Source organism: Barbus barbus (assembly GCF_936440315.1).
Source record: "Barbus barbus genome assembly, chromosome: 8".
Taxonomy (NCBI): Eukaryota; Metazoa; Chordata; class Actinopteri; order Cypriniformes; family Cyprinidae; genus Barbus; species Barbus barbus.
In genome coordinates, this window is record NC_136736.1 from 30,853,494 (window position 1) to 30,871,275 (window position 17,782).

Genomic DNA, 17,782 nt, shown 5'->3' on the forward strand with positions numbered 1-17,782 from the left:
GACAGCATGTCAAGTGGAAATAGTTAAAAATATATCTCAGATGTCAGAGTTATGTCTGCTATTTTTTTTTTTTAATTGAAGAACATGTGGGTCAATTCTAACCAATTGGATCACCAAATAAAAAATGAAAATATGACCTTTCAGTAATCATTGCTCTAGTATGCATGTTCATTTCTAACTGTGATTTACCATTTACCATGGTGTGTGTGTGTGTGTGTGTGTATGTGTGTATGTGTGTATATATATATATATATATATATATATATATATATATATATATATATATATATCACACATACATATGTATTTATAATTATTTATGAATTTTAATATAATATTAATAATAATACTAAAAACATTATTAGTATCAATAATAATTGTATTATTTTTAATAATATTATTATAATTATGTTGTTAAGTTTATAATATAATACTTTTATTCTGCTATTATTATAATAATAATAATAAATTCTATAAAATATAAATAACAAATAAATAAATAATAAATTAATAATAAAAAAAACTATAATCACCAAGTAAAACAGTTTTAACTGTTGCCTATTTACAATTACCAGCTTGTTTCTTTGGTTGTGAATATCTGCTATTTGCTTGAATGTGTCTCATTCAATCTAGACAAGCTGTTTTTTAGGAAGTTTATGTAACGCTAATGGCGTTTCATCTAATTGGTTTTTGCAGATGAAAACTATGTGTGGTAATTCATACATCTCAGTTTCATGAATACCTAATAGCTTGGCTTGGCTTTCTGATTGCAATGAAATGCCTGGAAGACACCAAATGACCTTGACTTGGGACTTGAGGTTTGTTTTATGTCACAGTCTCTCGCAGATCATGTGTGACCCACACAGGGACTACAACACGAAATTCAAGCCATCTGTTATCCAACTGAGCGATACTCTGCCTTTTTATTGCCTATTTTATGGCAAAACTGGGGTGTCGAGTTGCGATCAGTTTTGAATAAACATCCAAATTGTCAGAGATTCGCCAATCCGCCGGGTAGCTTTTACGGCGTCGCTTTAGACTCGATTGGCATCCAGTCTGCCGCACCGCTAAATCACATGGCCCAAAGCGACCCAGACGGCACTGGACGCATTGAATTTGCTGCCATTTTAAGTAACAATATCCCCTGAATGTCACTTCCTCTGGGCCTGCGGGAGGAGGGGCGAAGAGACGGAGAAAAGCAAGAGCGATAAGAAAAACCTGACTCCCAAACGCCTCACCTTCAAACTGTCTCTGCCTCTTTTTCCCGACACACATATGCACACGTCTGCCCTTTCTCGATATGACGTGCTCATGTGAACTCCCATGAACTCAGTCTGCCCGTGTTCCTGTCATACGTGTGATGGTTCGACAGCATGCAGGCATGACACGCCAGACCACCGCAGCCCTATAGCACATTAGAAAATCAATCCCTCCTGTGTCGGCGTGCGTCCAAAGGGCCCATACAGTGCTCACCGCTGCCGGCGTGCTGAGTGGAGGCTTTTAAATGTCATTGGTTGAGCTGGGAAACATGCACAGAGATGCACGAGCCCATCAGCGCTTTCACTGAATGGAGAGTATCTCTTTACTGCTTCATTTAAGTGACTAATTACCCATCAGTTCAGGGCGCAGCGAGAAACCGAGTGTGTTTTTGTAAAAGGGAAAACAACAGATTTTTAGAAATGCAAATATTTATTTTGAACAAGTCGAGCGAGATGGTTCCTTTAGCAGATTGCAAAGACGGTTATGCAAAGATCTGTGTCTTCTAACTATAGCGTCTTCTGTCATGTTTAGATATTCCGGGTGACGTCTCAGGTAATGTCAGTTCAGCTATGCTCTGTTTACCTGACTTCTGAAACCTTCAGTTCAGCGCAGACATTAAAATGCTTTTAACGCTGAGAAAAAACGGCAGACGCTCCTTTCACAAAATGACAAGCAAACAACATCGCCTAGCAACAGAAGCTGCTCCGAACCGCCGTCGTGTTTAGAGCCAGAGATTCAAGCGAGACATTTATAGCTAGAGGCCAGTTTGTCTGAGATGATAGGTTACTGTTCTTTATCATTTTGTAAAAGGTTTGGGTCATGTTGTGAGAAACGTTTCAGAAAATAAAAACTTGACATTACTGCTCCTTCTTAGACAACTATGCAAAAAACTTACTTTAAACGAGAAGCATTTTATTATTTCCAATATGCAAAAAAAAATATATATTTTTTTTGTTACAAATTTTTTTCTTTATCTTTTATATAATATAAATAAAACAATTTAATAAAACATTTTTTATTTATTGTTCATATAATATATATATATATATATGTGTGTGTGTGTGTGTGTGTGTGTGTGTGTGTGTGTGTGTGTGTGTGTGTGTATTTGTTGTTGTTTGTTTTGTAGCATCATTGCATAGCTTTTTTTTTAAAGCATCCAGTTTTCTAGTATTCTTTATTATAAGTGATATTCACAAATATTTTATTTAATTATTTTTTATCTTTAAGCATCCAACCGTTTTTGATCAAGATATGTTTTCAATATCTTTTAATATGCATAAATGTATTGCTGAATTGGCAATGATATTTAAATCAAATAAGTGTTTGTAAATATATACCATACAGTCATAGAAGACTGTTAATGGAGCACAGTCTGACAATGGGCTCTACCCGATATATTAATAAGGTCATATATGATGTGTAGCAGTCGCAAAAGAGCATTTTACAGTTTTTTTAAGCAGTTTGCAATTTCAAAATAGTGTACACTGGAAGAGGTTTTGTGTAGTTTAATTTCAATACAAAGAAAATGTTATTGTCCTTTATATGGCCCCTTTAATATCTTAGTGGCGGATAAGATGCCATTAAATCGTATTGTGTTGACGCTGCTGTTCTGAGCACAATTCTTTATACTGAAATATAAAAAACCCATCCAAGATGGAAGAATCCAAGTCTGATGGCTCTTTCTCTCTCACACACTCTCTACTCTCTCCCCTTCTGTTTGAAGAGCCAGTTTTGCTCCACATAAAGCGCTCTAACAAGCAATTCAGGCCAGGTCTGTTTCTTCAGCTCCAGAGAGCTCCATTCTAGCCTGTGTAATCAATCACAGTGTAACCATCTATTCCTGAAGACCTGCTGAAGCAAATGATATGCAGTAGCAGTCTCAGTACCCAGTTAACAGTCCAGAAAGGGGTTAGTCTGAAGAAAAAAACTAAACAAAAAAAACATTACTTTACACGCAGCGCTAATGAGGTAGATTAGCCTGGATGATTTTATCTTTCATTTAATTGCTTGAGTTGTTTAATAGGTACAAACAAAGCGTAAATGTAATATTTAAAGTGATATCAAAAGAAAAAAATGGATCTGGTGTCAAGTAATAACTGCATTATACAGTACTGAGGCCATATTACTAGCACCTAAAGGATGTAAAGTAAGCTTTACGACTACGATGACTAAATCATGAAACCAGTGCAATAAATGTGTGCAAATACGGATGTAATTCTAACATAAATTAGAAGATTTATGAATGATTTCTGTAAAAATGGCTTTGTTTTATCACAAATTATAAACAATGTAAGAATGCTTTATGAAAAATGTAATGCAATCTTGGCGACAATTTACAAATAAAACTGTTTAAAGGATGATTAATTTAAGAATGTTTTTTAACGAAAGCTTAACAAAGGTTTTGTGAATAAAGCAAGCAATTTATGTGTCAGTTTACAAAAAAATACATAAGTATGGTTTTTAATTGTCATAAGAATTGGTTTACGAATGCTTTTATATGAAAAAAACAGCAAATCAAGTTTCATTTTACAAATAATAATAATTATTATTATTATAATAATTATAAAATCTGAATGGTTTTAGGTCACTGACACATTGTAAAATTTAATTGAAAAACCATGTACAATTTAGAAAAAAAATGATATATAAGTATGGATTGTCACAAGATTGGTTACAAATGCTTTACATAGTTTTTTAAGAATAAATTATTCAATGTATGAAGTCTTGTATGTGACCCTGGTCCACAAAACCAGTCTTAAGTGTCAATTTTTCTGAATAAATAAGCTTTCCATTGATGTATGGTTTGTTAGGATCGGACAATATTTGAAAATATGGAATCTGAGGGTGTATAAAAATCTGAATATTGAGAAAATCGTCTTAAAGTTGTCCAAATTAAGTTCTTAGCAATGCATATTACTAATCAAAAAGTTTTGATATATTTACAGTAAGACATTTACAAAATATCTTCATGGAACATGATCTTTACTTAACATCTTATTGATTTTTGGCATAAATAAAAATCGATAATTTTGACCCATACAATGTATTTTTGGCTATTGCTACAAATATATCCCAGTGACTTAAGACTGTTTTTGTGATCCAGGGTCACATATTTTTATGAAGTCTTGACATTACAACAAAATTGTACTATTTTGTGTCAATGGAACGGCAAAAATAATCTATGTAAGAATGGCTTTACAAATGCTTTACATAAAGGTTATATTAATAAATCGTGCCATTTATGATGTGTAGGTGTTGCGTGTACAAGAATGGCAGTGTTCAGGTCAATAAAAACATCTAAATCTTTTTCCACAGACATGTTTGGAGTTGGAACGCTATCTGCAGACGGAACCCAAACGGCTGTCCGATCTTTTTGATGAGGAACTAGATGGCCTCCTCACACCCTCCTTCATGAAGGAAGATGCGGATGAAGACCTGTTAGACCCCCTCCTTCCCTGCCTCAACAACCCCCCCAGTCCTCCTCCTCCTCACCTCACCCCACGCAAAGAAACTCTTTCCTTCACTTCCTCTACTGTGACCTCTCCAGACATCACCTTAGGGGTCAACGCAGCCCAGCTGAATGCCGTCACCTCCCTAACACCTCCCTCGTCCCCGGAACTGGGTCGTCACTTAGTCAAACCCACCCACACACTCAGTGCCTCGCCCGACGGGACCCTCACGCTCAAGCTAGTGGCCCGAAAGGTGGGCTTGAGTTCTGCCAAGCTCGTGGCAGCCCACCCGGTCCCACATTCTCCCCAGCACGGCAGCAGCGGCGCACAGAGTGATGGAGAACAGGGCGGCACCTGCACCATGGGAGCTGGCGAGATGGCAGAGAACAAGAAGAGGGTCCATCGCTGCCAGTTTAACGGGTGTCGGAAGGTCTACACCAAGAGTTCACATCTGAAGGCGCATCAGAGGACACATACAGGTAAGCCAGTATATTTTTGAAATTCACTAATTATTAGCAGTGATTATTGTGCTGATGTTTTCACATTTTTCAGTGACTCGTCCTTGCATGTTGCAAAGTTCCCCAGTAGGTGGCAAGTAGACCGTCTTTGAATTAATGAGTTAGTGAATCATTCACTTAACAGACTCATTCAAAAACACTGATTCATTGAGGAATGAAACAATTAACTGTATTTATGAGGGAGTCATTGAATCATTTGTAGAACTGATTTGTTCTAAAACACTGATTCATTCAGGAACAATACCAATTATCGCATTTGAGTGAGTCATTGAATCATTCATTCAGCCGATTTGTTCTGAAAAACTGATTGAAATGATTAACTGCATTTATGAGTGAGTCGAGTGAGTCATTTATTTAATTTATTTATTTAAAAAAATCACTTTCAGAGACGAAAAATTACTTTCTTTGAGTCATTGAATCATTCATTCAACCAATATTATATATATATATATATATATATATGTATGTATGTGTGTGTGTGTGTGTGTGTGTGTGTTAAATCTAATAAAGTGTTTAGTTTATTTGCAGTTATAAACACTTATCCTGCTCTTACAGTAGTAACAAGATATATTTAGAAATACTCAGTCAATTCCACCACATTTATTATTAATTTTCTTATTTTGTGCAATCAAGCTTATTTTACACCATAAGCGTCAAGCTGATGTAATTAATGGTACTTCGTCGTCGCCATGGCAGCGTGCCTGTCCAGCCCCTCAGCGGCAAACATTTTCTCAAGGTTGCGACAGTACTTCCTCAGCAGATTCGAATGGTGCAGGAAACGGCCATAATTCTCTGTCTCTTCGATCTCAATCCAAAAGCACTCAGACTGCTGTCCCAAAGCTGTCCACGGAGTGAATAACTGCCTCATGATGGATGGATCGGCTGGAATGAGACATACTCGCCTGTATATTTCCCTATGTCTGCCTGTTAACACACCAGAGCAGATCCCCATTTCTTGAACCCAGAACATGCCACATGTTAATGGCTCCCTTCTGATGTATTAGAAAGTATTTAGGACATATATATTATGACATGAGCATTGACGGTCCAGGATGCCTTGTCAAGGTCCAAAAAAGGACAAGAAAGCACCATAAAAGTATTTGATATGACTTGTGCATTTTCCAAGTTTTCGGAAGTCATATAGTAACTTTAAGTAACAATTTTCTGAAAATCTTACTGTCCACCATAGTTCTTAAATCTAATTTGTGCATAGTCAAGCTTGACACGTCACACCATGTTTGATGTGAATGAGACACAAAAGCCAAAAACAACATACGGTAAATATATTGTAACAATATTTGAAGAACTACATGTGTTTTTTTTTTTTTTTTTTCTTTTTTTACGCATTTTAAATGTGAAAAAAAACTATGTAATGTAATATAAAATTGCATAATTCATTAGCCCTAGTCTTTGATCAATTTCTATATTGCATTTATTCAAAAAAGGAAAGAAGCAATGAGTTGCATTAAAATCTAATACCAAACAATATATTATAGAATATTTCAATGATTTTACTCAAAAACGTATAATAAAATATAATATAATTGTATTATATTATATTGTATTATATTACATTTTATTATATAATATAATACTATATTTTTTGCAGAGAAATCTAACTATTATTATTATTTCCTTTATTTTACCAGGATAGTCCCATTGAGATCTCTTCTTCCAGGGAGTCCTGGCCAAAACTAAAAACTGCATTATTCATTAGCTCTAGTCTTTGATAAATTTTTACATTTCTATATTGCAAAAAGGAAAGAAGCAAATCAATTGTATATTGATACAATATTACAGAATGTTTAGATGATTTTACTCAAAAACTTATATTATAATTATATATGAAATATTATATTATATTTTATCATAATATAATATATCATATCATATTATATACTTTTTGCAGAATAAAAAAAAAACAGTTTAAGCTGTGCTGTTATGCTTGCTTGACACAGTAATGCAAATTTTAATTCCTTTTTGCTAAGTAAAACTGCATAATTCATTATCTTTACTCCTTGAGCTATTTCTGCATTTCTGTTCTGCATTTGTCCAAAAAACAAAGCAGCAATGAGCTGCGTTCAAATCTGATGCCAAAGCGATTCGTCAACTCGTTTGCAATTAGCAAAATCCTATTTCGGAGGCGTTATTACTTGGACAAATTCTGTGATTGAGATTTGTACAGAAACGAAGGCAGCGTGAATGGAAATGACATTGCCCTCTGGAGCGTTTTATGAATGGTGTTCGGGAAAGAGATAAGAGTGGGTTTTCAGGGAGACGCGGAGGGGTGAAGAGAGGAACATGGCGGCACTCGTTTCCACTTTATCTGTTGCTCTGCGTTCCATTATAACGAAGTCTGATTCATAAAAAACTTGGAAGAGCGGTGAAGGGCAGAAAATGGCTTTCTGCTTGGTTCCGCCGTGAGCCGCATAGATCATAATGAGTCTTTCTGTCTGCAGTTTAACTGAGAAAATGTAATTAAGAGAGACTCCGGCACCTGTAAGGGTGCAGAGAGAGAGAAAAAGTGTGTGAGAGAGGAGAGGTTGTGTGATGGGGGTGGGGAGTTGCCAGGCAACTGGTGTGTCTCTGAACGGGACTCTATAATTGGGAACGATTCTCAGGTCTCGGCGCTGGTTTCAGTTTACACCGCTAGCCTCGTCCGTGCACTTTCATTCCCACCGCGCATATGCACATATATCCACTTGTACATATGTGTATCATCTAACATCCCGGTCGCCAGGCAACTGCATCCTCCCCTGCCAGTATGAGCCGTAATTGTCTGGTGGCACAGAGGGACAGACGATGCCAGATTGAGCTGGCTCCACTGCTGCCTCCTACGTTACGCTCCTGCCTGGTTGCTAGGCGACAAACTCGAGCATCCATGCCTCCATGACTTAATTGGCTGGTGCTGCGGTCGTAGGGAGCACAGGTCTAAACCTGTCCTGCTTAATGTGGCTAGGTTGTGAATGTGTCTGAAAGGGAATGCAATTTAGCACTCAAATTCTGATCTAAATATAACTTGTTGTTTTTATGGCTCAGAATGAAAGTGTGGCCGTCATGGAAAGTTCTTCATGCTAAACAACAAGTCGACACAAAATGAATTCACTCTCCATTTTGCATAGTGGTATCTGTTTCAAAGAAAAACAGATGTTTAAATGTTTTTTTTTTAATTATTATTATATAATTAATTAAAAGAAAAAAAAAGCTTTAAAATAAGAAAAAAAATTAAATAAATATGCTTTAAATTAAAAATAAGTAAATAAATAGTCTTTAAAAATAAATCATAAATAAATATACTATATAAATATAAACTAAATAGGCTTTTAAAATTAAAAAAAATTAAAAGTAAATAAATAGTCTTTATAAATACATACATAATTAAATAAATAAATAGGTAACCTAATAAATAAAAGAACATTTAAAATAAGCAAATAAATACGCTTTTAATAACCTAATAATCTAATAACCTAATGAATAAATTAAAGGACATTTAAAATGAACAAATAGGCTTTTAAAATTATTAATAACCTAACAAAAAAATAAATAGACAACTAAATAGGCTTTTAAAATAAATAAATAAAGTCTTTAAAAATAAATCATAAATAAATATACTATATAAATATAAACTAAATAGGCTTTTAAAATAAATAAATAAATAAAAAACTTTAAAATAAGTAAATAAATAGTCTTTATAAATATATACATGCATACATACATACATAAATAAATAGGTAACCTAATAAATAAAAGAACATTTAAAATAAACAAATAAATAGGCTTTTAATAACCTAATAATCTAATAACCTAATGAATAAATTAAAGGACATTTAAAATAAACAAATAGGCTTTTAAAATGATTAATAACCTAACAAAAAAACTACAAAACTTTAAATAGACAACTAAATAGGCTTTTAAAATAAATAAATAAATAAATAAATAAATAGGCTTTGAAATAAATACATAATTTTTTTAATGAATTAATGAATGATTGATCATTTTCAATCAATCAATCGCATGGGTAAAACAAATATGTTTTAAATGCTAGTAATTCCTTAAACTACTTGGCTATTTTTTAACATTAAATCAGATGTCAGGAAAAGTTAATGTTGCTTGAATTATAATTTTTTAATAATCTTTGTCTTTTGTTGTTTTTTTATTTTTTTTATAGACTAACATGTATTAAGATAGTAAATATCAATTTTGATTTCATATTTGATTTAATGACTGCTAGTTAAATTTAGGAGCCGTCTTTGCATGAAAATCTGACTTATTTTATCATCAAGCCATTTATATGAAGCCACAGTCTTGTTTCAGAAGATTTGTAGATGTGGCAAACAGTGGAGACAGGACCAGCTGGTTGACAGTAAATATGAGGTTCCTCCCCATTACCCATCATTACTACTCCAATTATCACCTCTCCCAGAGATCCAAATAAACTCTGCCTGCCCCCCATTTCATACGTTACGTTCAGCAGTGCTAATGAACGAGCAATGAGACCCCATAAGAACCGCAGCTCTCCTACAAGGCAGCTCCCATCCACAACGAAAAACATAACATCAAAAATGTGAACGCAGCCTCTCACATCTGTTAAACGCCGTGAAGATCTCATTGGAAGCTCATCGAGTGCGAGTTCATTTGGTCCGACAGCTGTGCGGTCTAATGACGATCATGTATTTCATAAACTCCAATTGTGTCAACACTCTTCCGATAGGCTAATCAACTTAAAACAAATGAATTAGACGGCTGGCTGGACCGAGTCGCTGATTTAAAGGCCCCACGAGGAAGAAAGTGCATTTTTAATCAGGTGTGTGTGCGTCTGTTTGTGTGTCCATATCAGGGGAGAAGCCGTACAAGTGCTCATGGGAAGGCTGTGAATGGCGGTTCGCGAGAAGCGACGAGTTGACGAGGCACTACCGCAAACATACCGGCGCCAAGCCTTTCAAGTGCAATCACTGCGACAGGTGAGTCAAAACACCAGACGATCACCTGTGTAACGCCTACAAATGCTAGCTGATGTGTCACATTTTATAAACTTCATATTACAACTTATTATACCTCATATTATAATATTACACTTCATAATATGAAGTGTGACATGACATCAAACAGTGACAATGCTATACTTCATATTTTTTATTTATTTTAAACCTTTTTCATTGTTGTATAATTATCATACATGCGATATGAATGAGACATGTACTATTACTAATTTTTCAAATATACACAGCAAGACAATTTAATGGTGACCAGCACCTAAGGTAGACAGTTGACCCATATATATTAATGCAAAAAATACTATTTTTTATTATAAAATATATATAAAAAATATATTAAAAAAGTATAAGTAATAGTTCTCTAATTATACTAATTAATTAATATATACTATATTTATAATTAATATAAAAAACTACTATTTTATGATACTACAGTATTTTGCAGTTTCAATAATAAAAACAAATCAGCCTCATTTAATTCCTACTAAGCCTCGTTTAGTTATAGCACCTTGAAGGGATTTTGGGAATATTTGGTCAGCAATTTGTGTAACCTGATTTATATCTTAAACATTATTTTTAATGGCAAAATCTAACACAGGTGTCCTGGGTCTAAAAATCTGATGAATAGTCTGAAATCGTTTCATTTTCAAATCTGCATCTAAGATGGTCCACCTGTCACCTGTGCCAGTAGATGCAGCTTAATGATTATAAACATCTGCTATTCAGACAATGGTTTCTCTGTGTTCACCAGGTCTTGTAGATAAGCTTTCAGAGTCAGCGTGGGAAGTGACAAGTAGAGTCATCTGCTGCATTTCTTTGCCAGTTACATTTACATTAGTGTTGTGGAAGTTAAAATGTCCTAAAATATTTTCTTTCTTTCTTATGCTGAATTGTGTCACAGATATGCCAGGCTCTGTCACCAGCCAATCACAGCGCACTCCCTCACCTGAGTACTGAGTACTGAGTACGATTAATCCATCTCTCTGTCCGAGTCCTACTTCTGTAACAAACTGAGAGGTCGAATTCAATCTAGTGAATCGGTTTGTTTGGACCGTCAAGTACAAGGCAACACAGAACAAACTGGTTCAAAGAAAGAGTCACTAATTTGATTCCTAGCAATGCATTGTACTATATATGCACACACAACTGTGCAAACGTCTAGGGCCACTAGTATTTTGACCAACGAAAAATGTTTTTAAGCCAGTTATTTTTGTATTTTGCTGTAGTGTGTCAGTAGGAAATATTAGTTTATCCAAACATTCCTTTTGCCATTAATTGTAAAAATCCAGTGAGATCAGTCTGATAACAGCCAGTGCTCCACAAAGAAAACTACTGAAATTCCCCTCGCCCTGTATAGTGCTCTCTCATTGTCTATACCTGTAGATCTTCGCTGATGTCTTTTCCAGACAAAACACATTTCACAGACAGGTCCATATATTTAGCTTGCTCAGAATTTGCCACTTCTCTCAAATCGAGCCTTTGATAATCCATCAACAGTCACATGAACAAGCAATGATTTGCCTCAGAATTTGGGGTTTTGTCCACAGTCTTAGAAAATTGGGCCTGAAATCACATAGTATTTACCTAAGACATCTAAACCAATTGCATTTTCGGATATTGTTACCTTAGTTCCAGCACTAACAGTTCTATATTAGACATTACTGAACTGAAGGATTCAGAACGCTCCACACAAAATCTGTAATCAATGCTAATGCATGCTGGTATGCTGTAAATGTTCCAACATACTTTACATGGAAGTACTTTTATTTCATAAAACATAAACATCAAAATATTTTTAAAAAGTATGCATTTCCATTTGGGTACAAAGCTAAGCACGCAGATCTGTGCTTTCTTTCAGAACATTTTCAATCTGGGCCTCCTGGTATTGACCAAGAGCTTCCACCTCTGAAGTGAATCTTAACTCGTCTTCGCTTTGATGTATAAATAGGTCCTTCATGCTTGTTACACTTGCATATCTCACTTTGAGCTCAGCTCCGCGCTCTCTTGTCATCCTGGCTGCTTGTACACCTTGGGGAATCCATTCTGCCATTGTCGAGGGAGCCCCGGATTAACATTACAATGATGGAGTTGACGGGAACAGTGGAGAGCAGCATGCGGAGGGGCTCCCCGTCTCGTCTGAACAGTAAATACAGTAGACAGAGACGCTAGACCTGTAGCCGTGGCCCTCAGGCCCCTTCTTAATCCGGCCCGACCGTGTCCGGACCCCCTGTCAGGATAGTGGGGTGGGGGTGTGGAAGAGGGTGGAGGTACACCAGCTGGTTTGGTGCCTCCTGGCAGTGGCTTGATCTGCCATCTGTCCGATCATGCCAAAAACACACCCCTTCATTTCCCAATTTGTGTTCCTCCCCTTGCCGTTCCAGGACAGGTGAGACTTAGCATGAAAGCATATGTCTTAGGGACGGGTCAAGATGCTCCAACAATCAATAGATTTATATAGACTCTCATTTTTTTTGTTTTTAGCTTCAAGACAATGTTAAAAATATAATATAAATAATAATGATGATGATTATTATTATTATTACTGTATGTAATATAGTAAAAACTATTATTATTAAAAATAATGGTAATTGTATTTCCTTCTGAAAATGTGTAAAATTTTTGTTATGTATACAACATTATTCAGACTTACAGTGTTATAAAATACATTTCACATTATTCACAATAATAAAAAAAAAAAAAAAAAAAAAGTTTAACTTTATAATTATTTATTTATTATTTCAAATTACTATTTGGACAACCACGTTTTATACATTTTAAGTCTAAAATAATAATTAAAAAACTTGTAAAAAGTTATGGTAACACTTTAGATTTGGGAACACATTCTCTATTAACTAAGAATTAAGAATTTCCCCCCAATAAACTCCTAATTTTACTGCTTATTGGTAGTAAGTAAGCTTTCTTACTATCAATAAGTAGCAAATTAGGAGTTAGTTGTTGTAGTAGTTATGTTTGGGTATTTGGTAGCGTTAAGGGATCTAAAATATGGTCATGCAGAATAAAACATTAATATGTGCTTTATAAACAGCCAATATGCTAGTAATATGCATGCTAATAAGCAAGTAGTTACTGTTCCCTAACCAAAAAGTTATTTAAGAGACGTAATTTAAAAAGTTGAAAACTATTATAATCGATCCTTTAAAACTAAAAAAAAAGTTCTCCCTGTTCTGGCTCATCCATTTTATGTGTCGACAGATAATACTGAGACAGCGCCAATACAATCAAACCTGTTTAATGTTTCCAACCAAATGGAATATTGATAGAAGATCCTGATTTCAGATCACACAGGTTTCCTAATCAGTTCTTTTTTTCTTCCCCCTCAGGTGTTTCTCTCGATCTGATCACTTGGCACTGCACATGAAGAGGCACATCTGAGGAGGAGGAGGTGGCAAAACGGCGAGGAGGAGGAAGAGATGGAAGGTAGAGAGAGAGAAGGAGAGGGATGAGGGGAAGGAGCCGGATACCACTCAGGCCGTTCGCTCATCCCACCAAGAGTGTCCTCCCTTAGGGAAACCGATCAGCACGGGCTGAACTTAGACCAGGTTTTGAGGTTTGGTCGGCCACGTCTGACCATGAGGATGGAAATTCGGAGGTCTACAGATCTGAGAAGGTGGTACGACATCTTGTCACTTAAAGACAACGTGCTTGAGTAGGTGTTTGCCTAATGCTCAAAACATCAATGACTTGATTTAGATACTATAATTGCGTTCCAACTTCTTTGAGAACCATTTAAAGCTTTCATCAATTTTACATAGAGTACGTCTCATGCAGATTGTCACAAACAGACAAGCTACCAATGCACCTGGTTTGATTTACTGCACCGTGCAGGATGTGTCCCAAAATCATCTCCTCGAGAACCTTTGGAGAACATCGTAGCGCTAGGATGCCAATCCAAAGAGATGGATTTTTTTTTTTCCATTTTGAGCAAGGATTATCTTTCTGCTTTGATCCCGCCAATCCACAGCCAAGATCTAAAGTGGAAGGTCCATCCAGAGAAATCTGGATTTCAAAGGTGAAGTGGAATCACTCATCGCTCAAATGTGAATCTGATTGGGGGCAGTGGAGGAAACACTCTTACCTTCTTCATAGACAGACAAATCTCTCTCTTTCACGTCCCTCCCTGCCAACCAACCGCTGCGCAGCGACACTTTGAGACTTTTTATAAAAGAAAAAATAATAAAGAAGAGATCTTTTTGAATGATGACTGTGTTATATAATTCAGAAGACTTCTTTTTTGCTTTTCTCCTGTGGATGTGCACAAAATAGAAAAATAAAAGTAAAATTAAAATAGACAAAAAACTGCCATATGCACAAGCAAATAGTAGTGGATTCTACACTGGCACAGACCACATCTGAGGTGGACTTCATTTCTATAGAAACACAAACTTTTAGTGGCGAAAAAAAGAAAAGCATTGTTGTTGTTGCACACGTTTTGAGCATTCCTCAGCATTATTTATGACCCATGAAACGTTATCCCATAAACTTGGGTTCCTTTGGGATTTCTAGGACTAACATGAAATGAGAAAAGCACCATTTCACCATTTCAGGTTTATCTGCGGACTTCACTACAGAATAATGAGTTCCATCATTCAAGGCAGAGATTTGCAGTCACAACGTTTTTGTAAATGCATCACAGTATGTCCAGAAAAACTGTCCGGACAGACATTTCCCATCAGTTATTTTAGTTTGCACGGATGGAAGCATCATAAGAAAGGTGTGCGTTGTGTTTCGCTGGTCCTTCAGGTAACATGTTTAGACTTTGTGATTTTTTTGTTTTTTTCTTTTCTTACACATTACATATCTGCCTTGTGTTCCCGGCAAAAACAGCTGTACAGTGTGTAAATTGTATAGTAAAAGTGAGGTTTAAATTACAACGTACAATCAAGTGTGGGATGGAAAGTGTTCCTGAATGTAAGGTTGTTTGATTGCGGACGGCCCTGCACTTATGCAATCATTCAGACCACTGAAAGGCTTGATCTGCTCAAGATAGATCCCACTGTGGCTCATGCATGAAGATCTACACAAATGTTTGTTGATGAAGGAATAATTCACATCAAATGAGAAATCGGTCATTGTTTACTCACCCTAATGTCATTCCAAACCAGTATGACTTTCTTTCCTTGGTGGAATGAAGAAGATGCTTTGAAGAATGTCCACAGTGCTCTTTTTCCTACAATGAAAAACAGGAATGGAGGTTGTCAAACTCCAAAAAATGACGCATTATAAAAATAGTCTATAATGCGACTGTGATTCAAGACTCGTGTGAAACGGACCAAAATTTACTCGTTATTCACAAGTCTTGCTTTTTGCAGTAGCTCTTGAATCTCATTCTCACTTCCAGATTTTCAAAATGGCAACAAACAAGGCATGGAAAAAGCATTGGCTTTAGGACAAAAGTATCTTCATGCATAAAGTTTGCATGAACAGAGCTATAATATGTAAAATTTCAGATTTCATTTGAAGTTGTATACACTGCTTTTGTGTTATATATAAAATAATAGTCAACGCTGATAGCCTCACGGCGACCAGAGTTCGATACCCAATCCCGCTCCCCTCTCTCGACCCGGTCATAAGTCATACAGCTTTGGAGCAACATGAAGGTCGGTAAATAACAATTTTGTGTGAACTATTGCTTTTCCAACAACCTGATATAGCGGTTTTGTGTGCATTTGTATGACTGAACTGAGAGGCCCAGATCTGAAGATGTATAAATTGAGCACAAAAAAAAACAAATTTGCTTTATTTTTTAACCATCGCACTGTATATAAACATCAAGATGCTGATTCAAAGACTTGTAAACCCCTGAGATCAATGCATAAAAGGAATCAAAATTTAATTTTAGACAGCATAAACATTTGCATTTTTATTGCATATCATGACCATTATTAACCATATCTATAGATCAAAAACACCATCTGGATCATATCACCCAAAAATCGGTGATGGACAAGGATATTCATGTCTTGTTCAAGCCATCTATCAGTTTCTTGCCCTTCTCACTCACTTGTCTAACACGGACCAAAGGGAGGCCCAGCTGACAGATTGGCAGTATGGGTAATGAGAAAGGAATTGGACTCTCCCTGCAGCGGCCAGCGCTGGTCGCCCCCTCAATGGGGCGGAACGGAGTAGGACCACACTGGGGGTTGCACGCCACAATTATGCTGACCGGGAGATCTTATCGCAACCGCCCGACACAGTCAATTTCACCATGTAGCCGGGTGTCAGCTTACCTCCCTCCCTGGCCACATTAGCTCCATGAAAAATAACAAAGACACAAGGTCACCGGAATCCAGAGCAGAGCTGCGTGCATCCGATGTCCTCAAGAGACCATCGTACGGGCCGCTTTTCATGGAGGATGTAAGACTGCAACCTGACATGTTACAATTTATCTCAGAAATTTTTAGTTCAGAAAACATGATCATGGGCTATGGAGACAAGGAAGAAAAGCATAATTTTTTTTGGGCAACACAATCCAATGTAACGTCTCAAACTATTAGAATATCAGTTCTGTTGATCATGTATGCAAGATAATCATTTCAGTTAGAATGAGTTAGATTTGAAATAGATGCATATAATGGCATCAGGTGTTTATTTTATGGTCTATGGCGAGAAGGATAAACTCCATATGAGAAATAATATCATAGAACCTGTCAAAAATAAAATGGTTTCATATTTCACCTCAAAAACCGATATAAATATTGAGATTAAGACTTTACATACATTATTACATAATTCTCATTTAAAGCTGCAGACCGTAATTTTTTGGGGTTAAAAACTATCCAAAAATCAATTTTGGGGCGAGTACATAACCAGCCAGTGTTCAAAATTATCTCCTCACCTTAGCCCGACAACGATAAGTTTATAATGTTTTCTAATTTGAGTGGTACTGGTAGGTTGTTGAAATACAAGCATGCCGGCATTCATTTTAGTGCCATTACAATCACATCTGTAAACAAAGAATGAGTCCCGACATGTAGGCTATATCGCACGTGAGGATGCTGCGGTGGTGGATCATTAATAGCCTTTTCTCACAGCAGCATTTTGATGGTGGATTGTAATCCAGAAAGGTCCAAACGACAATCATCAGTGACAACTGGATATTCATCCATTACGCTAATACACAATAAATGCATGTAGTCAAGCGATCCTTATGTTGTTAGCATTAACATTTTGATCAAGTATAACAATAATAATAATAATAATAATAATTTGTATGGCTTTATGTAGTATGAGCCAAGCGATCGTTAGATTTAATCACCATTGGGAGCGCGATTATTGTAATGCTTTTTTCCCTTAGTTGGTCAGAACAAGTGTGGCAGACATGTTACTTACTTGTTGACATTTTCCCGTGAAAATTCTTATTTGGGTCACACTTCCAAAATATAAAACTCTGTGATTCCGAAGTACAGTGAATATCCACACTGGTGCAGTGACTGACAGCCACACGTACTCAAAAAATTTGATTGCCGATGCACAACGCACGTGACGAAAATTTCGCAAATAACTGCAATTGCAGGTTTCAAACAGAGATGGCGACAAAGAG

The 17,782-nt window shown here is 36.1% G+C and overlaps 1 protein-coding gene across 1 annotated transcript in view; it reads left to right on the forward strand.

The window, feature by feature from the left end:
- Positions 1-14,498, forward strand: part of LOC306873639 (Krueppel-like factor 7) — a 35,578-nt gene extending 21,080 nt beyond the window's left edge. The window contains exons 2-4 of the mRNA XM_079423067.1: positions 4,576-5,188; positions 10,065-10,188; positions 13,563-14,498. Coding sequence (XP_079279193.1) covers positions 4,576-5,188; positions 10,065-10,188; positions 13,563-13,614 — 789 coding nt within the window. The 3' untranslated portion in view covers positions 13,615-14,498. The remainder of the gene's footprint in view (positions 1-4,575; positions 5,189-10,064; positions 10,189-13,562) is intronic.
- The last annotated feature ends 3,284 nt before the right edge of the window (positions 14,499-17,782 follow it).